This window comes from Molossus molossus, unplaced genomic scaffold (genome assembly GCF_014108415.1).
Source record: "Molossus molossus isolate mMolMol1 unplaced genomic scaffold, mMolMol1.p scaffold_m16_p_15, whole genome shotgun sequence".
In the NCBI taxonomy this organism is placed as follows: Eukaryota; Metazoa; Chordata; class Mammalia; order Chiroptera; family Molossidae; genus Molossus; species Molossus molossus.
The window spans coordinates 39,560,615-39,587,432 of NW_023425350.1; the positions used below are offsets into that span (position 1 = coordinate 39,560,615).

A 26,818-nucleotide genomic window follows, 5' to 3' on the forward strand; every position below is an offset into this window, starting at 1 on the left:
TTTAAATAATGAATTTTTAGTGTCTGCAGTGACCCAGTTGCGATCTTTGTGCTTAAAAGGTTCACCTAACTGTAACAGAGAAGAGGGAAAGTGGTATTGTCTTTCTGCTGAGTTAGTTGACATAATAGTGATGTGTCATCTAGTAGAATGATTTTTAAATTCAGTTCTCCAAATCAACTGCAAAGGCTTGGTCTGAGTCTATACTGATTCTTCTTTTTCTAATTTGCAGACCTGTTGCTTGCAGTTAGTTTTGTCCACTTCTCAGGACCTTTTTGATTTTTTTTTAAGCTCTTGAGAAAATTCAAAACACCATTCATATTTAATCAAATAATTCATGTAATCTTCCTTATTGAGGTCGTCCTCATTTTCTCATCACTATAAACTGTTTCCTTAAGATGAGACCAGGGAACTGTGTATTTTACCAAGAAAAATATAGTTAAAGTCACTTTGTAATAGATTCATAATACTTTTGGTAATGTGTAATTTTTGCCTACTCCTGACTTTGATATTATAGTCATATTTTCCAATAATTCTTTAAGACTATCAGAACCTTAATACTGCTTGTGGCCAGGTTTTTAGAATGACAACTAAATAGTCCAAGATCTTTTTCTAATAAAATGATATTCTGGTAGTCTATTTGGGGTATTAACCACCTGTGATAGCTTGTTTTATTGGAAACGATTGTTCCGGCATGTTTACACAATCCATTTTTCTGCTCAAAATTGAAAAATCAATGAGAAGATTGTTTTAATTTACTTAGAGTTCAACTCTAATTTACAATGGTTTTGTATTTAACTTTTTTTTTTTAATGAGCTATCTCACCAAATAATCTTTTCTGGTTTTTCAGAACAATCATTACCTACTTAAATTGTATTACAATTAAATTTCCTTCTTTCACTTAGCTTCTTTTTATCATTAGCTTATTTATTTATTTATTTTTCATTCACTAAAGAAGGGAGGTCATGCAATTGAAGTTCAGAACAAAGCCCTGAATCTCTGCCAGATTGTGTGGGAAGACTTTTTTCTCTGGCTACCTCTCTGGATTAGGGTTCTTCTGATATGTCAGACCATGAACTCTTTTTACAAAAAGTGCCCACAACTCTTACTGGGAAAGTTTAATCATGAATGACTGGAATTTTCTGCTTTGCTTTTTCAGTGGTGTTTTATTCTGAACTATCTCCTGACTATATAATTTACTGAAGTCTGAAGAATGAAAGAGCTTGGAGATTCAATACCAGTCCTAGTAGGTTATTTTCTAATGCAATCTGTAATGGTCTCTCTAAAAAGTTTTGTTAAAAATTCAGTTGCTCGTTATAGATTACAACGGTGGGTCAGGTTGGAATCCAGGTAAATCTCTGAGAAAGATTAGTAAAGAAATGTCCAGGAGCTGCAGAAGTATAAGAAAGATAGTCTTAGAGGTTATATCTTAAAACTTTTACTTGTACTATGTTGACCCTTTTTATATTCCATCTAACAAAAATTTTTTATTAATTTATTTTTGTTACAGATGTTTCTCCATTTTTCCCCCACTGACACCCTTCTCCCCATACCCCCCATCCTGTACCTGACTTTGTTGTCCATGTCCATTGGTTATGCGTACATGCATATAAGTTCGGTGGTTTATCTCTTCCATCTAACAAATTTCTTTCTTGATTTCATTGTATAGTAGCTGTCCAAGGTGCCCTATTCTCTTGTGATAGGTAGAATTTAGAAAGCCGGTTCTAGTGTGGATTTTATGAGAATAATGAGAGGGCAACTGTGTTTGGAATCATTTTAGAAGCATTATCTGCTTTGATCAATTTAATTTTGGTACATGTTACTTTCCTACCAAAAATAATGGTGCATTGTATGATTGTGCACCTGTGTGTATATGGGCATGAACTTGAGTGGGTATATGTATGCATACACATGTATGAGTGTAAATAGCTGGAATAAACTAAATCTAGGCAAGAATGTTACCTTGCATGGACAGGTTTCTAAGGTGTCTTTTAACACCTTCTTTTGGAATGTCCTATCTATTTTAGATGTGGTATATTTGATATCACAAACTACTCAGGTAGGAATATGGATAAGGAGAGAAAAAACCATCTTACACAACAGTGTCTCTCTAGGCCTTACAGAATATTGTGATTAGAAAAAAATTCACTGTTGGGTTTTGCAAAATTGAATGATGCTGGGTATCTAATTTGCTCACATATTTTAGAAAAATGAATAAAGTTGATATAATTCTCTAAGAAGCCTCTGGAAATCCACAACAATTTGAAAGATTCTAAAAAACAGAGATATACTGCTCTTTGTAATTTTGCTGTATTAAAAGATATTGAGATATTTGCCCTGGCCGGTTTGGCTCAGCGGTTAGAGCGTCGGCCTGCGGTCCTGAGAGACCCGGGTTCGGTTCCCGCTGAGGGCGCGTACCTCGGTTGCAGTTTGTCCCCGGCCCTGGTCGGTTGTGCGGGTGGCAGCCACTCGATGTGTTCCTTTCACATCGATGTTTCTCTCTCTCTCTCTCTCTTCCTCTCTCTCCCTCCCACTCTACCTGAACAAAAAATGAAAAAATGTCCTCGGTGAGGATTAAAAAAAAAAAAAAAAAAGAAAAAAAGATATTGAGATATTTAAGTTTTTCGGTGAATAGTAAAAACGTCAACAACAATTTAATGGCATGCTTATTTTGTGAATGTATGTATGAGAAGAGGGCTTGGCTGCAAAATATTTCACAAGTGAAATCTAACTAATCACCATTGAACAAAAATTCTTCTCTAATCCAGATCATGATAGACCTGGTCTCCAGGGTGGACACTGAAGAGGACCCCTTGAGTTGTTTCCCATTTTGGATTGTGTTCTACACCTGCATCCAAGAAGGTAGGATTAGATTCTTTGCAGCACATACAGATGTTTAGAGGGCCAAACTTATTTCACTCCAGTCCTGGGAGCTTTTTGAGATTTAGCTATGTGCACAAGGTAGTACCAATTCCTGTCACGATTCTCACTTTAGCTGGGCACACATAAAGCTATACACATAGCTCTTAGTGGTTGTCTCTAGTTCCATTCCCTACTTCACACTCTTATTTCACCTACAGTTCAAGTGTGAGCTAGTTATCAGCTCTCAAGAGGGATCCAGGGATTTCATTCTCACTTCTCTAGCAATTCAGCTATTCCTACTTTGGGACAGATCAGAACTGAGCTTCTTTAAGTCACCTACACCCAACTAAGTGACTCTCTTGGATTCTAACCTTTAGCAATTTGAACAAAGTAGGTTTTAGAAGGATAATTTCTGGCCTGCAGTTGAGGGAAATGACCAAGATAGATTGTTTTGATCCCTTCCTCCTTTCTTATTCTTACTGTATAGAGCATCAAAAGTCTTGAGTTTCTTCACAATATCAGACAGTTCACATAAATATTTACCAGCATTATGATTTTTCACTTCAAATAAATTTCTTCAAATCAACTGTTATCATCATTATTCACCATTAGATTTCTAGTAAGGATATGTTTGACACAGAGCTGAATTAATTGGTTAAATGGCTTGCCAGAAAGTATTTCCAATGACTAGTCTTGCTCTAGGAGTAACAGCAACCTGTTTATTCACCAATGTTTATTAAAAACCTAACAATCTAAAATGTAAAGAATAGACTTTATAGCTTCTTCTTTCAGCTCTAAATGGGAACAAAATATCTAAGCCCTCCAAAATTAATGAGAAATTTGATAACATGTACCTTATATCCATATGGTACTCAATAGCTGATTTTCAAGTATAGTTTTAGAATTCAGAGTAAACTTTAAGCCTAAGTTCTCTGATGATTAAAAACCATTCACTTATTCATACCCTGCCTGGGTGGCTCAGTTGGTTGGAGCATCATCCTATACACCAAAAGATTGCAGGTTTGATTCCCCGTCAGGGCACACACCCAGGCTTCTGGGTTCTGTCCCTGGTCAGGGTGTGTATAGGAGGTAACCAATCAATGTTTCTCTCTCACATTGATGTTTCTTTTTCTCTCTCTTTCTCTGTCTAAAATCAATAAACATATCCTCAGCTGAGGACGGAAATATAAAATAAATAAAAACCATTCATTTATTCAAACACACACACACACACACACACACACACACACACACCAAAGATTTGCTTAGTGCCTATTCATTAATAAGTAAAATGGGACACAGTTAGAGAAGATATTTAGACAGAGCTGATGGAACACATTAGTATTTTGTTGGGGAGAGCTATTGAAGATGGACCTGGTAATAAATGTTTGCTGTGGCTCCACATCATATGTACTTTCCGATTCAGACTCCCTCCACCTACCCCATCCTTGCTTTGTTAGCATTCCTATCCGCAGCACACTGCTTCTGAGAGACTTTCCTGGGAAACCACTGTAAGATATAAGGAACTTGGATACAGTGCTACTTTGTGCTGTTCTGCTTGGCTACAGGATGATTACTTCCTCTGTTGTTTGGACCTCAATTTCCTCATCAGACCGCCCAATTTCTCCTTATCATTCTCTCCTAAATGGGCCATTCCAGGGAGGAACCAGACTTTTGCTCTTGACCACATTTCTGGAGATATGTTTTTGTTTTTGTTTGTCCAAATAGGATTTTAGTAAATTGTAAAGCTACCTGTGTCACACACTACTTTTACTTCTATTTTTTGGCAATTCGTTGTGTATTGCTTGTGATGTACCATGTGTTCACTTTATTGAACTGTTTATTTCTCTTATTGTTATTTGATAATTCACTGGTCAATGACACAAAGTTCCCTAAAGATTATGACTACTCCTTCTTTCTACATTGATTCAATCCAAGTGCCTTAAAACAGAAAGTGGTTCTCAAACTTGATTGAATTTATCAAACACTAACCCAATGGTTTTGTGTTCTATTTGATAAACTTCACTTGCAATATTGCCTGGTTATCATTGACTACTTTACCCTTGACTAGTATAGATGTACAATTATTTGAAAGGTAGTTCAAGTTTTAGAATTTGAGTTAGCCCAAATCTCAAAGTTTTAGTCTATTTAGTATACGTTTACATAACACTGATTCACTGTCTCCCTCCTTTTAATCGTGGGCATATGAAATTGATGACAATAAGCTGTCCTTGCTGCTGCCAATATCCTAGTACTCAGCCTTCCTTTCATGCAATTTCTTTACTTCTTTGTTAAATGTTTACAAATCATTTAGGTTCAAGTTACAAGCCTACAACTGGGGCTAAATTCTTGCAATGATAGCTGTTTTCTTCTGCTAGTATTTGAATGCCATTTTCTTGATCAGTTTTATTTTGGAGCGTGCAATTTGCAGTTACCTCCTGGAAAATGCATCAGGCTAATGAATTTCAGATGTGGCATGAATTACTTATTTGTACATTCATGCAAAATCAAACACATTTGGGGCAAATTTTGTTTGCTCTGGTTTCAAAGAATAAAATTGTGCCAGTAATTCAACAAGTGCAATCCTTACAAATGGGGCAACTTGATGATTTTAGAGAACAGAGTTTGAAACTTTCTGCTGGAGAAAAAAGAATGAGCCAGTACCAGTGCACATTCTTGAAGTTACCCAGGCTTGCAATTCTACTCTAATCTGCTTCTTGTTATTTCTATGAGGAGAAGAAACTCATTTCACAGATTGTGTTAACTAGTTTTAACAAGAATCTTCTAGTCTTTGGTGGGAAGTAAATCTTTGATCAAGTTTGAATGGAAAAGAAGATACTTATGTGACAATTCTTCTAATATCTGATGATATTCATGGAGTTTAAATAGAATGAAATGTCAGCTGTGCATCTGGTATTTTGATAACCAAAAGATTCTTTAAGGCCAAAGTCAGAGTCAACCTCCTCTTTTGTGACTCATGAACTGAACCTCCAAACAACATTGCCTCATCTCACAAGTTTATGCCATGCATATAAAGGGCTGCCTATGGAACATATGGTATCTCTTAGCATCAATCATATCACCATACCCATAGCATAACTTAGAGTTTCACCTACTGACAATTTAAGAGCAGTTATAGTATTGCACAACTGCAGGTTTTATAGAGAGGTGTAAGATCTCGTTTTCATTCTTTTCCTTTTCCTCTAGATTGCACATATCATGTCCTTGGTTCATGGATATAGATCTTACTAGGACTCATGACCAATCATGATAGGGATAAGAGTACTGGTGATGACAATAAAAAAGGTAAGAAAAGTAAACTAGAAATGTTATTCTATCCTAGAAGCAGAATGTGTATATACATTAAAAATTAGGCTGAGTTAGTGAACATAACACCTGTTTTCCCAGGTTCAGATTTGAAAAATAAATGTTTTTATTGATTTTAAAGAGAGAGAGGATAAGGAAGGGAGAGGGAGACAGAGATAAACGTAGATGAGAGAGTACCATCTATTGGCTGCCTCCTGCATGCCCCCTACTAGGAGTCAAGTCTGAAACACTGGGCATATGCCCTGATCAGGAATTGAACCAGTGATCTCTTGGTGCATGGGACGACACCCAATCAACTGAGCTACACTGGCCAGGGCCAGAATATATATTTTTGATGTTTTCTCTTCATTACTTCCCATATTCCATGTAAATTATTCTGACCCCACCCTCCAATTTTTGTAGCTAAATGCAGCTTCCTGAAATTCAGATTAAGTTAGAATATTGCTCCTCAAACTTGAGTAGGGATCCAAATCATGAGGTTGTTAAAACACAGATAACTGAGCTCCATCCCCAGAGTTTCTGATTCAGTAGGTCTGATGGGGCCCAGGATTTTGCATTTATGTTACTGGATGATGCTAATGCTTCTAGTCTGGGACCACACTTTGGGAATTATTGAATTAGGCAGTTACATAGCATAGTCTTTTATGTAAGAGTGATCATACTGGTCTCTTCCATCCTTCCATCTCAAATAGCTGTCATTCAATTTTTATGAAGGAATTTTAAGGACACTTCCTGACTATGTGTGAATCAGATACCTTTATACACTATTTACAAATGTATATTAAAAGTGAGTCTTAAAATAACTAGAAATCCAATGACTACAGTATTTGGAAAAGTAAATTATGAAACACTGCTAGATTTTTCAGGAGGAGATCAATTAATTCTATTATACTATATCAGCTTATTTAAAAAGTAATTAAGCTTTCCCTATAAACTTAACTCCTTGTCTATTGATGTGGCTTTAGAGAATCTTCAGATACTCAAAGGCAATTAACAACTAAAAATAACAAGGAACTGTAAGCAGGCTAAATACCCATTTTACTTTCTGATTGAAGTATTTCTTTTCTGTTAATGTCATAATTGACTTGATTACAGTCTTTCTTTTGCAAAATATTTTCTGAGATCAAAGCTCTTTGGGGGGGGGTGCTATATAATTATATGTAATAAAAATTAAGCATTTCCTCACAAATTAACAAAAGCAACCAGAAACCCTAAAGACATTAGTGAGGATCAACAAAAGGACAGTGTTTGGAAGTTGTTTTATAATGATAATGCCAGGAATGCTAAGCCACTTGATTGCACTATAATTTATAAATCCTCTTCTGGATATGAGATCCTTTAAGTTTTAAATGAAAGAAGTCAAAGAGAGATGTTTCTAGCATCAGAGAATCTGTACATGTTAGTTCAACTTTATCTTTTTTAAAGTAGATGTATAGATATTAACCCTTTTTTAAAATAGTTATCCTTGTGTTTATAAAGCAATGTGTGGAAGACAATAGATGGTCCTCAAGAGTGTAGTTGAAAAAAATGTTTTCATTCATTTTTTTTTAGAGAGAGAGGAAGGGAGAGAGATAGAAAGATCGATGTGAGAAACATTGATCGGCTGCCTCCTGCATATCCTCCACTGGGGATAGAGCCCACAGCCCAGGCATGTGCCCTGACTGGGAATTGAACCAGAACCTTCATTCATGGGACAAAGTTCAATCCACTGAGCCACACCAGCTAGGCAAGAGTGTAATTTTCTAACCCTGAGTATAATTTTTTGTTCTTTTAGGCATTATAAAAGGCATTTTTTTTTTCTTTTTAGCTTTTTAGTTGCTTCTGTGTTGTAGGTAATAAAGATAAAAATTAAATAAAATCATTGAAAATATAGCTAAAAAAAATTGTGGCAAACAAAACTTTATAGTTGAAGCATGACATTTACTTTGGCTGAGTGGTAAAATCTTTTCCCACAGTAATGTGGTAAGATGAGCTCACTGCTGTGTATCTAAGTGTGCAGGTGCTGATGTCTAGGTGTCCTGCACATGCACTCTAGAATAAAGTGGAAACCAGCTCATTGAGAGACTGGCAAGTGGAATTCTGACAACTGAAAAGAAAGGCTCTGTCCAGGGACATACACATCAATGAAGTTTAGTTTTTGAAAGTTTAAAACAAACTTGAAAACACAGTCCTATTGGACAAACAATGCCTTAACCTGAAAAAGAAATGGCTGTAATATTGGGACTGTCTCAATCTTGGCTGTGAGGTACAGGAAATTTGGTTATTGGGGGTGTGCTGGAGTGGTCAACCATTCCATTTGCCCAGGACTGAGGCATTTCCAGGGTTTGGGGGCTTTCAGTTTTCAAACCAGAACACTCTTGGGTACACAGGGGCAGTTGGAAACTCTAGGGTATGTTTTCACATTTCTCACCTTATATAATACAAACCAGGTACTCCATTCTGAATTTGGCTCCATAATGAGCTTCATTAAGTTTTGTATTGAGTTCTTTTTTTTTTTATCCTCACCCAAGGACATTTTTTCCATTTTTTGTTCAGATAGAGTGGGAGGGAGAAAGAGAGAGAGAGAGACATCGATGTGAAAGGGACACATCAAGTGGTTGCCACCCACAGGACCCAACTAGGGCCAGGGACAAACTGCAACCAAGGTATGTGCCCTTAGAGGGAACTGAACCGGGTGTCTCAGGACCACAGGCCGACACTCTAACCACTGAGCCAAACCAGCCAGTGTGAGTTTTTTTTTTTTTTTTATGGCACAGTTTCTTTAGCAAGTTATTAATGATACTTATAAATCCTGAATGAGTTTAGTAATGGCTTAATTACTAGTTGTACAAAATACCCGATGTTTAATTTTTCAAAAGTTCAATTACATAAACAAATTACTTCAAACTGGGCAATTGATGCTTTCTCTTGTCAGTTCCCAAATATTTTATATTTTCCTACAAAAATGGGCTCTTAGAAAGTTATATATGCTCTTAAAAAAGCCTTTCTCATCTTGAACTAGTGATTTTAACTCCATCCCTTTTGATGAAGATTACATAGAGACTATGCACTAAAGATGTAGAGAAATAAAGTGAGTCATCAATGGGTTCCTGTATATTCCCCATTCATCCAACTTTCTTTTGGAGAAGATGAATATCTGTTGTCTTTGAGGCAGGTGATAGCTCATGGAGAAACCATTAATTTATAAAACTTTATTTATACATCACTCCAGGTATGTGACACTGAAATGATTTTCATGTAATTTTATAGCTGCCACCTGTCATTTGAAATTCTCAGTGAGAGTGGCTCCCCCAGCATTACCCTCAGTTGACAAAAATTACCTGAAAAGAAACCTATTCACTATGAATTGATATTTGGGTGTTATGTTGCATTTTAAACCCCTTGTTTTTGCATAAAATTGAAAAACTCTGGAAAAATTTAAGAAAAGGAATAAAAGGATCATGTTTTTATTAAATGTTAAAATGCAGACAGGTGGTTAAATATATATATTTATGAAATAGAATATATTTAAAATATTTACTGGTATTTAAATTATTAGGTACCATCTATGATTGGTAATAGTGCATTCAAAGGCACAATTGACTGTAACACTGAAACACAGTACAGATTTCATCCATTACATAAAGATGTCCTCAGCTTTAGGTTATGTAATGATAAACTGTACCTGTTGAAAAATATATATGGAAAAAAGAAATAATTTTTATACAAATTATGACTCATCTGCAAGGCATTCATTTATTCCAATCCAGCAACCATGGTATATGTGTTTGGATTACTAGGCATAAGTATGCAATATTTAAAAGGGAGTGGAGATCTTTATTAAAACAGAAGGCTCCTCAAACTTCACAATGATGTCAGTAATAGAGGTCCTTAGAGCACATTATTGTTTTAAGCAGAGGTCCCCACTATTTCACATTGGTTATAAAACATTATTTTGTGCTGCTGGCCTGGAATGAGAATGTCCTACATCTGTAGGCAATTAGAAGAAGCTGGACTGCATCTTTGATTAGCTCAATAATAAATGAGCATAAGTGTGACTTGACTTGTTAGTCAGATTCCCTAGACAGATTATCCTGCTGTTATCATATGAAATAAGCCCCTTTTATCAACAATTAAGTAAATCCACATTTGTGGGCACTTTGTAAAATTTGTGAGGTGGGAAGAAATCCAATTTAAGTCATAAGTCATCCAAAAAACTTTTAACCCTGCTTCAAATGATACAGACCTCCCCCTCCCAAGTTTTAGAAATTGGTTGAATTATGCAGAATAGTTTGGGTTGGAAACACCCTATGTGCAATCAATAAGTATGTATTTAGCATCTACCATAAGCAAGACATGTAATAGTTTTAGCTTATAACTATACAAATTTTCCAAGCAAGTAAGAAGTATAAATGTTTTAATATGTGAAAAGTAACTTACTTTGTAAGATAGTCCAAATCAGTTTAAGAAAAATTAAATAGGATTTAATTTATTATATAGTTTCTACTGTAACCAATGTGAATATTGTAAATTCTGAATATATTTTATTCTAGAACTTAATCATTTGGTTATAGGCATCATTCTTAAATTCAACCACAGTTGTCAATGATGGACTATAAACTACTTTGGGATGTAACTTATTCATTTATTTGTGTGTGTGTTTTTCTCCTAAATACCAGTGAAATATACATCTGAAGTATAAAAAAACAATTCAGCACATAAAAGTCATACTTAAAAAATTTCAGCAAAAACATTTCAGGGAAAAATACCACCAAACCTTCCAATATAATTATATATTTCAAAAACAATTAAAAGTTGGTGTCTTAAATAAACTTGGGTATTTTTAATCAATATTTACTCAAATGCATACATATAAAATAATCTCATGAGGTTATCTCCTTGACATAATCCTTAAATTAAATATCAGATGTTGAGGCATTCATCATCAATACTGGAATTCTGACTCATGACAGTAACACAAAACAGATGCTAATGTGCTGGGCTCTGTGAAAAGTGACACCATCACAGCATGGGTTAGCTCTTGTTGTGGGGTACTTAAAATTTGAACACAAGATATAAAATAATAAAAGTCAGAGTATGATAAGTTTCCTTACTTTATTTATAAGCCATTTAAAATCTACTCTCTCTTAGACAGAAGATAAATCTCAACATTGGTGAATAAGGGGCAGCGTCCCAGGGGACCAGGAGATGCTTTTCTCACTTAATGCATCAGCTCGGCGATCCCAATTGAACCCCTTGGTGTCGAGGGGGCAAGGTGCTTTCTTCTTCACTCATGAGCAGGTAGAAGGTAAGAACTCCTGGGCTCTTTCCATTGACCAATGTGTTCCAGGGCATTTATGGTATTAATACGGGGTCTACTCAGTCAGCCCTGCAGTGAAAAAGGAGTCTGGGACTCCTGTGACCTAGCTCAGTAACACAATTTCTACATCAAGCAGATCTGAAAGGGTTTGTTAACTAGGAAGAGGGAAACAGAATCCCTTAGCATAGTCTAGTTATCTAATATCCTACGTGTCTTCAAAGCCCAAGATTCTTATTGCTTTGCAAGCATGAGTCTGCAGCTGTTTCTAGAATACAGTGACAATAAACAGAAAAACCCAGGCAGATGGTGCCATAGTGCAAATGATATAAGTGAAATGTGTTCAAATGAGAACTTTAAAAGGCATATGAATATGAATGGGAGAGACTCCCTTTCCTCAGTGGTACTGAGAAGCAGGAGTCCCATTTCTTTATTCCACAATAAGGGGAAAAATGTCAGTGGGAAGTTCAATGAAAAGAAAGCTTAAGAACCCAAAGGGGGATATTTATGTAGTAACTTGACAGAACAATTTCAAATTTCCACAAATAACCTGATTGCTCCTTCTGACAGCTGTGACTCTAGCCCTGCCTGCCTGGGTTTGAAGGCCAGCTCTGCACTCACCACCTGTGTCACCCCAGGTTCTCAAACTTGGCTGCACACTGGAACCACGTGGGGCACTTTAAAAAATACTGAAGCCTGGAACCCACCCCTGAGATTGTTATTTCATTGAGCCAGGGTGTGGCTTGGACATAGAGGAGTAGTTTTTTTTTCTTGGTTAATCCTCACCCGAGGATACTTCTCCATTCATTTTTTTTTTTTTTTTAAGATAGAGTGGAAGGGGAGGGTGGGAGAGAGAGAGAAAAACATCGATGTGAGAGAGACACATCGATTGGTTGCCTCCCTCACAACTCTTACTGGGAATCAAAGCCACAACCCTATGGTCCATGGGCAACACTCTAAACACTGGGCCAAACTGGCCTGGGCTATAGAGGAGTTTTAAAGGCTCCCAAGTGACCCTAAATATATGCAGCTAAGGTTGAGAACCACTGATGACCTTTCTGAGCTACTGTTTCCTCATTTGTAAAATAATGACTATATGGGCAGCAACTATCTTTTAGGATAATTGTGATGATAAAATACAATAATGCAGGCAAAGCATTTAGCACAATGTCTGGCACATGTGGGAAAATGTCAAAAATTTATGAGTTGTTATTTTCATCATGAGGTGCACTTGGGCAAGAACCTTCTGGTTAGTATAAGAAGTCATGCTTACCTTGGCAGATGTTATGCTCACTCTGCTCATAGCCTGTTGCACATTGGATCCGGTGAGAAGGGTTGGAGGGAATACGTTGAGGGTCAGCTGGGTTCCTCCGGATGACAAAGGTGTTTCGGCCAGTCTGCACTTCTGGGCCTGCAACTGCAGCTGCACTGGCAACATAACCATTCCCAGGCATCACTGCACTGGCTGCCATACCACTGGCTGCTACACCCCCAGCTGTACCTGAAGTTGCGGCTGCATTTGCGGCTGCACCCACAGTTTCAGCTGCTGGTGTTTCTAGCTGAGGTTGTTCATTATTATTGACAATAATCTGGGCTGATTTAGGAAGGCAGAGGTATCCTCCATAGTGGTTGACGCATTTCATTCCACCTTTGCAGGCATCTGGGACAATGTCACATTCATCAATATCTGTGGTGAATAATAAAATAAGTCAGGAATCTTCTTATGGGAAAAATCGGACATGTACATATATGCTCATGCCCTTTCTGTATACTAACAGGACAGGAAGAGTGACACAGACAGCTATGTTCACATGGGAAGTCTTTGAAGTTGGCTCACCTTTACACTGCTGTCTTACAGGATCCCACTCATATCCATCTGTGCATTGCTGTGAAGAAAACATCAAGATGGGGCCAGGAGACAGTTAGTTGGTGTATCCAGTCCCTAGGAAGTCACTCTCAAAGCTTCATTCTTAAGGCAACAATCTTTGCACTAGAAATCTAGATAGATGATGAGATGGGTGGTTTGACATTCTCTAGTTTTTCTTTTTAAAAAAAAGACGAATCTGTGCTTCAGGTGTCCCTTCTCAATCACCAGCTACCTCTACTCTACTGTTGCATTTTGTATAGTTACCCATGTCCATCTTGGAATTCCTCCCTGTTTTTATACTGATTTCCAATCTCTCTGACTGTTCTGCTCTTTTATGCAATATTTGCTTCTTCTTCCACAATTGTAAATTTTACCAATATATATATTTCATCCGAGTTCTTTTTTTCAGCCTTTGACTCTTCTTCTTTCTCTAAATCCTCTTGGAGCATTCCAGCACCTGGCTTTTCTTATCATTCCTGTTTAGGTGAGTCCAGAGCCTCCTCTCACACCCTGGCCTACCTCCTTGTTTCAGTTCCTACAGGTCCTCTTGTTATCACTGAACCATTTGTCAAGTACCTTCTCACACAAGGCACCATCCTAGTCCCTGGGAATGCAAAGATCACGAAGACCTTATCCCTGTCTTCAAGCAGCTCATAGGCCAGAAGAAGAGATAGACAGGTAGACAAGTTGGAGCAAGATATAAGGTGCCATGACACAAGTATGCATGTAGGAGTGGTAGGCTCTGCCTGGGGATGTGGGTGGGCATAGCAGGGTGGAAGGAAAGGCTCTATGGAAGAGGCTACAAGTGAGTGGGGACTTACAGGAGTAAAATCGTTACAGAGGGGAGGAGCTGCAAGTAGTTCTGGGTGGGTGGTTGGAGAGAGAGGCAGGGCCAAATCTGAGAAGCCTTTCTTTTGAAACTGAATTCTTACTGCAGGTCAGTGAATCTCAAACTGTATTATGGTTAAGAATCACCTAGGATGCTTATTAAAATTCAGGTTCCTGATTCTACCCAAAAGATTGAATTCTGGGCAGGAGACCTGGAATATGAATGCCTAACAAGCAATCCAGGTGATTCTGATACAGGTCATCCATGTGCTACTCCTTTTTTATTTAATTTAACTTTTTATTGAATTTATTGGGGTGACATTGTTAAACAATTATGCAGGTTTCATGTGTGCAATTCAATAATACATCATCTGTATATTGCATTGTGTGCTTACTACCCCAAGTCAAGTCTCTTTTTATCACCATTTATCTCCCCTTTACCCTCTCTGCCTGCCCCCAACCCCTTTCCCTCTGTTCATCACCATACTGTTGTTTTAGGGTTGTTGTTTTTTTTCTGAATCCCTTCATCTTTTTCACCTTGCCCTCAGCTCTCTCCCCTCTGACACCTATCATTCTGTTCTCTGTATCTATGAGTCTGTTTCTATTTTGTTAGTTTATTTTGTTCATTAGATCCCACATATAAGTGAAATAATATGGTACTTGTCTTTCTCTGACTGGCTTATTTCACTTAGTAGAGGCTACTTCTTGAGAAAAGAAGAAAGATGCTTCAGGAAGTATTGAGCAAAAGTAGAGTAAATAACAAATAAACAAATTCTTTTAATAGAGCTGAGAGTTGCTTATGCACACAACAGATGCTTGGCAAGTAAATAGCTGAATGGAGGCAGAGAGGTCAGTGTAGATATTTTACTGATATCTGAAACTTAGGGTAAACACCAAACTTACTTTATCTCCCAAACTCATTCTTCTTAGTTTCCCCAACACTGTTCAAGCAAGGTACTACCACCATCCTCAGAACGCAGGATTACAATTTTGACATCAGCATTGACTTTTCCAATTATTTTCCTTCAAGTTCTGCTGACTTTGTGTCCATTTCCTATATCTACCAATTAGTATAAGCCTTCCTGACCTCATGAGTAGGCAAGGCCCTTAGCTGGTCTCCATATCTCCATATGGTACACACAGTCTCTATGGCAATCTTTCTTACTCTCTTGATTATGTTGTTCCCCTATCTAAGAGATAACAGTGGCCAGCAGACCTCACCTCTCCCATTATTATTATCTCCAGGTTCTCCCTACTACTCAGCTCCAGCCCATCTGATCTTGTCACCTCTTGGACTTGTCTTGTTGTTTTCACTTTTAGACTTTGATTATGCCACTTTTTTCCCCTCTGATTCAGGTGCCTATTCACCCTTTCTAGATTAGTCTGAAGTCATTACTTCCTTCAAGAACCAGCTCAGAGTTCTATCTCCCCCAATATGCCAGCACTGCCATTAATTACCCCCTTGCTTTTCTATTGCTTTAGCAATTTATAGAATCTAATTTGCATAATAATATTATTTGTACTTGTTTCGGAACTTTGTGATTTTTTTTAATAGTATCTTCCCAGGGTAAATTCCCTGATGTTAAAGTCTGAATTTTCTTAGTAAACAAATAAACTTAATTCTTTTGATAGTAATGAAAACTGTTTATACACATAGCAGATACTTAGCAAGTAAATAACTGAATGGACCCTATCTTTAATATGGAAGGGGAATGCTGTCTTGTGGCTATGAACCAATCTTTCCGAAAAGTACCTCTTTCAAGCTAGGCAAAATGACAGTTCACTTGAATAACCTGTATGCTAATAGAAAAGACTTGCAGTTTGTTTTAGGCATTTAGTTCCAGTACCTTTAATATGGGTCTACTATTATACAAGCCTAGAGTGAATTTAGCTAACCACTTGCTGGCTGTGTAGCCTGAAGCAAATAAGATACTCTCCCAGATCTTCAGTTCTTCTATTAGCCACTTACCTTATACTTTGCGGTGAGGATGAAAGGAGATAATGTCTCCACAGTGGAGTACTTAAAAAAGAGTTACATCTTGTCCTTTAACCACGAGTTATTAGGCATACACAATTTGAAAGAGAATAGACCTAATCTTAGCACTAAAATCATGTCATATCTGGAAAATCTGTTCTCATAACAGTGAACCTAGTTAGTAGTCTTAAAACAATAGTGTGTAATCCATAGGGAACTTTCTCTGCTAAAGATGAATAAGATTTAGATGATTAACAAAGGGAAGGATGTTTAAGATAAGCAATTACAAAAGCAATAAAATCTTTGATTAGATGAATATAAAAGTGGGTAGCTAATTTAATTTTAGCTTCCTAAGAAGGTAGTAAGTTTAGCTTGAATAACAAAACATTTTCAGTTGAAGATAAACAACACATGTATTCATTTCTCTTGCTTTATTTATCTTCAGCAGAGGAAGCAATTATGTTTACTATTAAGTTAACAAAATATTTATATTAAACCTTATTTGATTTATAGTTGATCTGAACAGCAACAAGGAACATTTGCCAGATGATTACTATCATTCTAGGGATAATATAGTACTAAAAAAAAAAAAGAAGAAAAAAGAAATAATGCTCACTTTAAAGCGTTTTCTTAAGGTTTTTTTTTTTTTTTCTCTTCACATTCTTCTAAGTAGGATTACTTAATTTTAAATTGGGAACAAGTAAAAAAATATGTTTTTCACATTCTGATCCAGAACAAATGTCATTTGCCTTACAACACTGATTAAAGAGTAGGCAACACAAAACAGAGGTGCAAACTCACCAGAAGTGAGGTAAGTACTGCCCTCTATTTTCACCACATCCCTGCCTGGCAGTGGGAGAGGTCAGATACTATTTTCAATTTTTTAATAAACAGTGGTTATACCCATGCAATTCACTAATCAAGTGTTATTTGGAAATATCAGATATGCTAAATAGAAAATGCAGAATCAAATTTCACACAATGCACTTAGAAACCACATCTTGGTAATACATAAAGTCTATGTCAAGGGTATTTATTTGAGATATCAATTATACTATAAATGAATATTAGCCTTTATAAAATCAATAAAGGCCACTTACCTGAGAACATAAGTTCCATGTACAAATGAGGCAAAGTGCTTTTGTGATGTTTAACTTTCTTTTTTGATTCCAGTATTTCTCTGCAAGTTTTGGTTTCATCTGCATGTATGTAGGAATCCAGGGTTTCCGATTCCTTACACCCATTAATTTATTGAATGTGTTGGAGACATGTAACTTACTTTGGTTTTTGTTTCAAAAGGGTTCTCTCTTTTTGGCCTTACACAAATCTTTACATTTTGGTCCCTATCTCAATTGGTGATTAAATGAACTTTTGAAAGGACCACCAGCAGTTTACAAGGAATCAAACGTGAACCCTGCTAACGCGTCATTTATTACCCTCTACACTACAGAGTGCAGCCCACATACACCGGTAGAAGTGGATAAAGTCTCTCTTGTGTCACAGAATCTTGCTGAACAGCACTCATCTCAAATCCCGTCACCCCTTACCGTGTATGTGATTGTTTCCTCTGTGTCCTGTGACTTGACCAGCGCCAGAGTCAGCATACTTAGGAAAAGGGCTTTCAACATCGTGAATCTCAAAGAAAACACAGGACAAATGGATGCTTAGTATCAGCTGCGGGGTAAATAACAAAACTTTAGCTGTGAAGTAACAAGGGAGGGAGGAAGGGAGGGCGGGGGAAGCTGAGGCTCCACCAAAGGCAACTTCAAATCTGGTTTCTCCTCCCCTCCTCTCCTTCCTCAAACCTTCCCGTGGCCAAACGAGGCACCAAAGTCTGTAACAGGGCTGCAGAATTACATTTCACTTCACGCCACCCGGCTGCGCTCAATATATACAAAGGACACACAGCGTACCTTTTATACTGCACCTACACAACAGGCCCCAGAACGGAGGCGAAGGAAAAGAATAGAGGGTAATTAATTTCAAAAGAGAGAGTGCATATGTATTTATTTAATGTATTTATTTAGTTTGCGAGAGTGGAGGTGGGGCAGCAAATCTCCTACGCTCTTTAACGTTAAGAGTTTTCCCTATGAGCTCACCTCCAGCTAGTTAAGTTCTTTGCACAGCTCTGTAGAAATACCTGCGAACCAATATGAATACATTGGCGTCAAACTTAAAAAACAAAACAAAACACCACAACAGAACTCAAGGGGCAATCTCCTCCCAGTTCTGGTAGAATACCTGCCTCTCAGAGTTCCTTCTCACATTTCCCAGCACAAACTCTCAAAGTGGTGTTTCCACGCTGCTCTCTGCGCGCAGCTTTGTTTAAAAGCGCCAGCCAGGTTGTATGGAGGTGCGTCTGCTTTCCTTGTGCCTTATTAGTCCCTCGGTCCCCGACATGACATGCTACCTTCAGGAATGGGGCTGCCTAGGGCCGGAACTGGGGGAACACACCGAAGCCCAAGGTACCAGTTTTGGGGTGGCGGGCCTGGCTCCCCCAGTGAAATGAGGTCCCTTTTCTTAATAGTAGGCTAACAGGAGGCATACCCCGGAGCTGCTATGGAATCTAACCAGCTCCTATGGAATCCAGGTGCGTCTTAAATCTCGCACATTAGCCCCTGAAAATTTCAAAAACCTCATTTATGGGCGAAGCCCTGTCTGATGATTGTTGGCGCGCACACACATGCCCATACAAACAGATGTCACCCTAGTACTCGCACATGCTGACAGATCGCATTCAGAGTCCAAACACCTCCACCTCCCTCTCTGCCTGAGAGATCCTGCAAAATCTGGGTCAGTTCTCTGGTACACTGCACCCCTCAGATTACCCCACTTACTCGCCAGCGCGCAGCCCTGCGGGCACTGGGCGCAAAGGTGTGACCCCCGAGTCGAGGGCTCCTACCTGCGCGGCAGCGCTGCGCTCCAGGCCCGGGAAGCGAGGGGAGAGTGCAGGGGAGGGCAGCCCCGTGGGTCTGAACTGGCGAGGTCTGGCAGCGGCCTTGGCTACAGGAGGAGGAGGAGGAGAAAGGGAGGGAAATGGAGAGGGCGAAGGGGGGCGGAGGAGAGAGCTGAGGGAGGCGCGTGGGCTGAGCCAAACCCTGCAAGCCGGGAGGAAGAGCGCGCTGAGCCGCTGGGTCCGCGCCCCCTCCACTAGGGCTCTCTCAGCCACCCCACCTATCCTTCTTTGCCAGCCTCTTTTCCCCAGTTCCCACACACGCCTGAAACCCAGGCCGAAGATGGCATGTTTGGCAAATGATGTCTGAAGTTTGAATCAGGCTTGATGATGCTCCAGCCTGCAGGGCAATTTCTGACGCCTGTGGGGGGACGTCTCTGGGGGTGTTCTTCTGAGGGTCCTGGGAAATTGCTTATTTTCCTCCCAATTAGTGAATTCTAGGAGAGTAAATTAATCCCATTCATAGAACTGAAACTTTTTTTTTTTTTTCATTTAGATGCTTTTTGTTGTTTGGAGTGGGGGAGGGTCTGCTTCTTCAAATGTAGAAAAAAAGTAATCTATTCATTCATCAAATACTTATGGTCTACTATGTTTCAGATGTTGGGAATGGGCTAAGTAGACCTCACAGTAACAAAAATGTGAAGTGGTGTTTGTTTTTATTTTCTCAAACCTCCCTTTTTTATGGGCCCCTGTTCTCACCTACTGCCTTTTTTTCTTCACTGGTTCATTTTTGGAGTTCCCAATACCAGTCATTCAAAGTTGGGCATTTCACTCTCACCTTTCATACTACCAGAGGAATTTCAGGAATCTGAAGGGGAAGATTTTTTTCCTGGCTTCTTCAAATCATACTACATAGATTGTGTTTATCTCTAAAGCCTCCATCTCTAAAATCAGATTAGTAGTTTGCTTCCAAGGCAGTTATGTCTTCTAAGAAGTAAACAGCCAAATACAATTTCATGAATGAGACAATGTGCAAACTAAAGGTGTTAAGGACTTTGACCCAGAGCCTGGGGAAGAGGGTGGGTGGGAGGGAGAGTAACAGCTCCTTTTCTTTCTCTGCTGTAGGGAAGGTGGTAGATAGTACAAGAGACAGGCTGTCTCCCTATGTTTGGGGTATGCAGTGGGTTGCAGAGATATTGCCAGTTTGGTTGCAAGCCACACAATATTGGGTAAGATCAGAGAACTTCAAGATCCTAAACCTTACTTCAGTGCTAACAGTACTGAAGATTTTTACTAACAAAATTCAAATAAGTATGTTTTTCTAGTCATTAATGACCTCCAAGCTAAAAAAAAAAAGTGGATCTTTAAATTTTTACAGTAAAACGATGTGTACACACATTTTCTTTGGAAAATTTTCTACCTCTCCTCAACCCTTTCTTCAGAAATAGTGGGTTAGAACTCCCAAATTTCTATCTCCAGCCTGGAGCTCTTCCTGTATATCCAACTGCTGACTTGTTATCTTCATCTGTACACCTACTGGACATATCAAATTGTACAGGTCTGCTGATTCTCACTCTCTCCCAACCTACTCTACTCACCTGCTTCACCATCTTAATTAAAAGCAATTTCATCTTTCCATTTGCTCAGTTCTTACATCCTGGATTCAATTCTTCAGAAAACTCCTTTGGCTTCATCTTCAAAATATATCCAGAATCGGACCACTTCTTATCAATTCTTTTGTGAGCACCATGGTCTAAGCCACCACCATCTTCCACTTAGATTATTACAACAGCCTCCTAATATGTCTCCCTGCTATATACTTGCTTCTCTGCAATCTTTTCTCAGCATAAGTTATATAAATGGAATCCTAGAGTATGCATTCTTCTGTTGGCTTCCTTTACTTAGCATGTTTTTTTTTTTATCCTCACCTGATGACTTTTTTTTTTTTTTTTTGGCATTTATCTTCAGATAGAGCAGGAAGGAGAGAGAGAAACATCGATGTGAGAGAGGCACATAGACTGGCTGCCACCCACTCAACCCCTGGGCTGGGGGACAAACCCCTACTGAGGTACATGCCCTTAGCAGGAACAGAACTGATGGGAAGATTTCTTTTCCATAGTTAGAGGAAAGATTTCCCAAGCTCACAGTGAAGGGGAACAATGGAGCCCTTTGCTTCCATTGTTACTGGCAGCCATGTTGCAACCCAGAGGTAAGGCAGCCTGGGCAGGAGAGGGATGCATGCTGTGTGTGGCCAACACATGAAGAAAAAATGGATCCATGATGGATTGTTTATAGGCCCAACTGACCCTAAAACCCATACTTTTAGGAGTTCTCCACAATGTTTTAATTGCTTTTAAAGTCAGAAGGAAAAAGGAGATATCATCAAGTTTGGATTATATTTGTCTTTATACCATTATAGTTGGAAAATATACATTTTTTTTTTTTTTTTTTTTTATAGTGGAAGGAGCCAGTGAAGGCAAAAATGCCTAGGGACCATGCAAGTCATAATGTGGCCCTGAGTTTTGAGGATGTTTCCAGTTTTTGCAGTGAAAGTTCTGTGTCTTGGAAAACCCCTAGGCAAATAGGGCAGGTAACCAGGAGTTCTTGCCTGGACTTCTGGACTTTGCCATGCTCTAGCTGGGTAACTATGCAGTCACTAAACTATTTTGAATCAGTTCTGCATAAATGTTGACTAGGGTAACAGCATTTAGCTATAGTTATTATATTGTACTTATCTGTTGTTGTCACATTGTAACTTACCTGTAACTTACCCTTAATTTATCACATCAATTTTGCCTGTTCCTCATTTATTCTCTCTTCTACTAATAAATATTCTGGTTTGCCTTTGTAAATCAACCCTTATAGTGGTAGGCCATAGAATGCATCTAAGTTTCCCAAAGGGAAAAATCCTAAGTCCTAAAAATAAGTGGAAATGGCCTAGTGCCAGTACAACTAGAATGTCAAGGCCCAGAACCCGGCAGTTAGACCTGGTGATGTGGCAGAATTTTTGTCTTCTGTAGTGGTTTAAGTTGTTTCTGTGTGCTGATGAGACTGGGCATATAAAGAATACTGGGTCCACAATTCCAGGCTCCCCTGACTAGAAGACAGCCTGTTCTACATGAGCTGTTAAGACTTCTAGGACTTAGTCCTGCCTCTGTGAACTCAAGGTAGGCCAGGAGCTAGGGCATGCAGTCTGAGCCTTCATTTCATGTTTATCCTTTGCTCCCTGATTCTTACTATCCTTGAATCCAGACACCACAGTTTGGCTTAGAGCATATCAGTCCATATGATTTGTATGGAGCTTAGTTTTCCTCTGACTTTTTTTGGGTGAGCATGTAGCCCAGGCTTTGCCAATAATATCGAATCTCCTATAGCCACAGTGTTTAGTTCAGAAGTGATACCTATACCCTAAGAAAACCCCCAGTGAGAGGCAGTGTAGTATAGGGCTTGGATCCAGAGAGCCTGAGTTCAAGTTTTGACTGTACCACTCACTGGCTGTGTAAACTTGGGAAAGTTACTTAACCTCTTTGGGCCTCAGTTTCCTTATGTGTCAAATTGGGATAATAATAATTCTTGTCTTGTAGAGGTTTTATGAGTATTAAATAGGAGAATGCTCATAAAGCCCTTAGTACAGTTCCTTGCGCATAGCTATTGCTGCTGCTGTTGTTATTAATCACAGTGGCCTATCACTCAGTTTATACTGTGAACTTAGTAAATCAGATTCATTGTATGATAGAAAAGAAGTTATTAAGGTTGAAAATCTTCATATTTTGTTTGCAAATATCACTAGTTAATGGGATATTTAAAAGAATCAGGGTCTAGACATTTAATTTGCTGTAATTTGATGACTGTGGCATAGAAACGTGTGGTACCATACTGAACAACATCCTGAGATGATAGTACTTTGGAATAAATGGCTCTGAGATACTAAGTTTTTGAATTTCAAGTGGCTTATAAAAATTATACTTCCTTACTGATAACAAATAGTAACAACTAACACTTATGTGGTGTTTACACTACACATGTGTGACAATTCACCAGTATTGTTACTCATGCCTATTTTACTAAAAAAGAAGTTGAGGCATAGAGCAGTTTAGTAACTTTCCCTGGTCACATAGCTCATGAGCAGCAGACTGGGGTTCAATAGCAGGCTGTCTGATGCCAGAACCACTGCTCTGAATTCTTTGCTCTGTTACTCTCTCCCACCACCAGCTGAATTTAGGATTGCAGGAACAGAAAAGAGGCATGGGCGATTTCTTCAATGGAGTACAACAACAGAGATACAAATGGGGTACATAGTTAGTTGAGCAGGCTGCAATTAGAGATTGCAATTAATTCACCTTGCTAAATTACTGTGAGCTCAGGGGAAACTGAGATTTGAAGTTCTGTTTGGTGGGGGGGGAAAAATCACAATTTCAGAAGATATTCAGGGATGTTGATGACCATTTATTGTGCTGTAAGTCTCCGTATGCTTTGAAGTGTGTATCTGAATCAAAGATAACCTATCAGTGTGTCTGCATTCTAAGAGTGGCTGATTCAGGTGCAGGCTAACTGAGCCCAGTGGTTATACCTGGTATTATAGAGACCAAGACATGGATCATAGAATTAGCCTATAATTTTGGCCATGTAGTCAACTAGGCAATATTTAGATCCAGTTGGTTTGTAAAAGTATATTCCCTTATGAAGCAGTTGAAGGAAAAGCCAGCACTGGAGCCAGAATTGGCTGTATAAGCCTTTGCCTTTCATAGGAGTGCATTTGTTAAATACTAGCATTCTTAGTAACACGATAAAAAATGACCACCGACTATTGTAGCTTTGTAACAAACTCTTGCAAGAATAATGTTGATTAAATTATTTTCTTAGGCTGCTTTTATATTAATGCTTAAATATTTAAGACTTTTGAAAAGCTAAGTTAACTATTATTATCCATGAAAATACTCTTCTGGTGAATCTACATATTTCTGTTTTACTTGCCATTATTGAAACAAGTCCGTGGAAGAAATAACTTCTAATATTCTTTTTAGTGTTAAAATTCTTTAATTCTATCTTGTCTTTGTCACTGAATTGGAGTCAGCATAAAGCTAAGAGAAAAGATAAATTTAAGTGGGTTTCAGCTAAATCTTTTCTAACACACACACACACACACACACACACACACACACACACACCCCATTACAAACCTGTACACAGAAGATAATGTGTATTATCAAAATTAATATCTAAAATACCCCAAACGTTAATCCATGTAATTTGTGGCATGTGCCTTATAAGAGGACTCACTGAAATACATGGAGGTTGGATTGCAGCTCTGGCCTCAAAGAATATTGGCAAATTTGCATTTATGTGACATTAATTTGCCTCAAGTATGTCATTGGTGAGTTCTTTGTTTTAGTGAGTGCCAGATGTATTCTTCTTCTGAATATATTTGGTGAAGCTCTATTCCTGAATGCCAAATGGACATGAGAAAACTTTCAGTCATCTGGAGCTTGTAAATTGTTTTGAAATTTTTGGAATTTTATTGAAGGCTTGATTTCATCATAGAGCAGAGAATACCTTGGATGAATAAAAAGCAAATCAATCAGAAATGTTTGGAACCAGTAATTAGAATTTCCTTGGAGAGATAAAATGTATGATGTAAATCCATTGCCTTGCAAAAAAGATTGCTTTCTAATAAGTTATCAGATCTTACAGGGCAACTTTAGATGGGGACACAGATGTGAAGCTTTATTTTGTTTTTGGCTACAAGTTCCTCCCTCTCTCCTTTCAAGCTTAGCTTTTCCGGAAACTCTATTTTGCTAATCAAGGCTGATGGGGTTTCAAGATGATCGTCTTATAGACCATAAAATTAGAAATAATACCCCCTGAATATTAGTAATTTTATTTCAATATGTAATGTAAAGAAACAGATTATCACTCTCCTACTTTTGCCAGTTTGGAATCTTTTCATATTTTGCTGACTTTTAGAATTTTCAGTGTTCTACTTTCCAACTTTATTTTACCTTACTTGAATTATTTTTTCCTTCACTTTGTGGATTATTATTAAAATAAAAAATCTTCCTCATCTGTCTTTTTGTGAATACTTAATCTTGTAGCTTGATTCTGATTACAGATACTGAAATTAGTATTTAATTTCTTCAAAAATATTTAAATTAATTTTTTAAGGAACAGTGATTCAAGTAAAATCAAAGACATTGTGTATGTTGAAATCTAGAATTTTAAAAAGTGTGTAATAGCACTGGTAATACTGATTTATAATTTTTTTCTTAGTATGTCATATCCTACAGCATTGGAGCTGCTTAGACCAAAGCCTAAAATGGAATAGAGGCTATTTTTTCTCTGCTTTTAGAGGAATTTTAAGGCATAAATTATTTTGATAAACTAGCATTAACTTTTTTTCCTCACTGTAGAATGTAAAAAGGAAAAAAAAAACCAAAAAACAAAACCCCACCCAAAACCCTTTCTATTTGGAGTTTCAGTATGCTGCTAACAGAAAAATATAAGAAATGACATATCTGACTTTTATTGTTGATTGAATAGGATAAATGTGGAAAATCTATTCAAGGTAAGAGGTTAAAAGTTTACATATCCACAAGGGAGATATTGCAAGGATATTGCTTAGATTTAAGTGTTTTGTTTTTTTTAAATAACTCTGTTCAAGCAGATGCTTCAATTGTAGTTAGTTTTTAAAAGGGCCAAGAGTTATAAAACACTTGAATTTGTTCAATTTAGTTGGAAGAATGGCAGGATCAGAAAGGACTTTCCAACCTCATTTAATATAAATGAATTTATTTTATGGTGAAAAGGAAAAATAAGAAAAAGAGAATATTAGCACCCATCTACTCCAACTCTATCATGAAACTTGGAGCTTAGATAACTTTTCCCAGTTAACCCTAGTTTAGTGACAGAGCCAAGGACTAGAACCAGGTGTTTGACTCCTCATCTGCAGCATTCCACTTCTCTGCCCTATCTCTTTATCTACAGCCTCCTTTGTGTATTTGACATAATCTTCATTGTCATCATCCATCCATACATATAACACAAATTGAGCATTAGACTTAGGCCTAGGGAGCTGTTGGGTGGAGTTGGCATGTACATGTGCAGAATTAAATAGGTGTTACCTCTCTCTTCTGCTAAGCTATGATCTTCTTGAAGGCAGGGACTGTGTTTGTCCACCTCCCTTTCAGCCCACATTGCAGAATATGCTCTCTGAAGCTTTATGTAGAATGCAATCTGCTTCAGAAAATTTCTCCACCTGCCTTTCCTATGACTCCTCTTGTCTGTTTTAATTTCTGTCCCATTGCCTCCTCCTAGGAGTTCTCCTCTTGGTCTATACCTCCTTTGGACTGGCAATTCACCTGGTCAGCCTGACTTTGATTTTGGTATTTTTCCTAGAAATTACCTTTTATATTATTTCTGCTTACCACTATCCTCTGCAGACCTTGGGTAAGTGACCCCCATATCTGCTTGTGCTTTAAGCTTCCAGATCACCACCTTTAGACCATACTAATGCCTAGGTCCCACCTGTCTTGGAACTGAAAATGATAGTTGTTTTTTTTTCCTCACCCGAGGACATTTTTCCATTTTTTATTCAGATGGGGGGGGGGGATATTGACGTGAAAGGGACACATCGAGTGGTTGCCACCCGCACGACCCAACCAGAGTCAGGGACAAACTGCACCTGAGGTACGTGCCCTTAGCGAGAACCAAACCCGGATCTCTCTGGACCACAGGCCAACGCTCTAACCTCTGAGCCAAACTGGCCAGGGCGGAAAA

At 38.2% G+C, this 26,818-nt stretch overlaps 1 protein-coding gene and 1 long non-coding RNA gene across 6 annotated transcripts in view; one reads left to right on the forward strand and one right to left on the reverse strand.

Moving 5' to 3' along the window:
- Positions 1–19,167, reverse strand: part of EFEMP1 (EGF containing fibulin extracellular matrix protein 1) — a 71,663-nt gene extending 52,496 nt beyond the window's left edge. For 2 of the 5 annotated variants that reach the window (XR_004959740.1, XM_036263487.1), the window contains exons 1-4: positions 19,055–19,167; positions 17,700–17,787; positions 13,320–13,368; positions 12,756–13,169 (exon numbers count right to left, since the gene is read on the reverse strand). Coding sequence is in view for 4 of the 5 variants with exons in the window: in XM_036263487.1 (XP_036119380.1) it covers positions 12,756–13,169; positions 13,320–13,368; positions 17,700–17,780 (544 nt within the window). In the remaining variant the exon portion in view is untranslated. The other 3 variants (XM_036263488.1, XM_036263489.1, XM_036263490.1) reach the window with 3 other exon arrangements.
- Positions 1,152–17,736, forward strand: LOC118631182. Its single transcript, XR_004959741.1, has 5 exons — positions 1,152–1,243; positions 2,766–2,859; positions 6,067–6,165; positions 11,317–11,473; positions 17,603–17,736. It is a non-coding gene; the product is annotated as an uncharacterized LOC118631182 (long non-coding RNA).
- Positions 19,168–26,818: the final 7,651 nt, after the last annotated feature.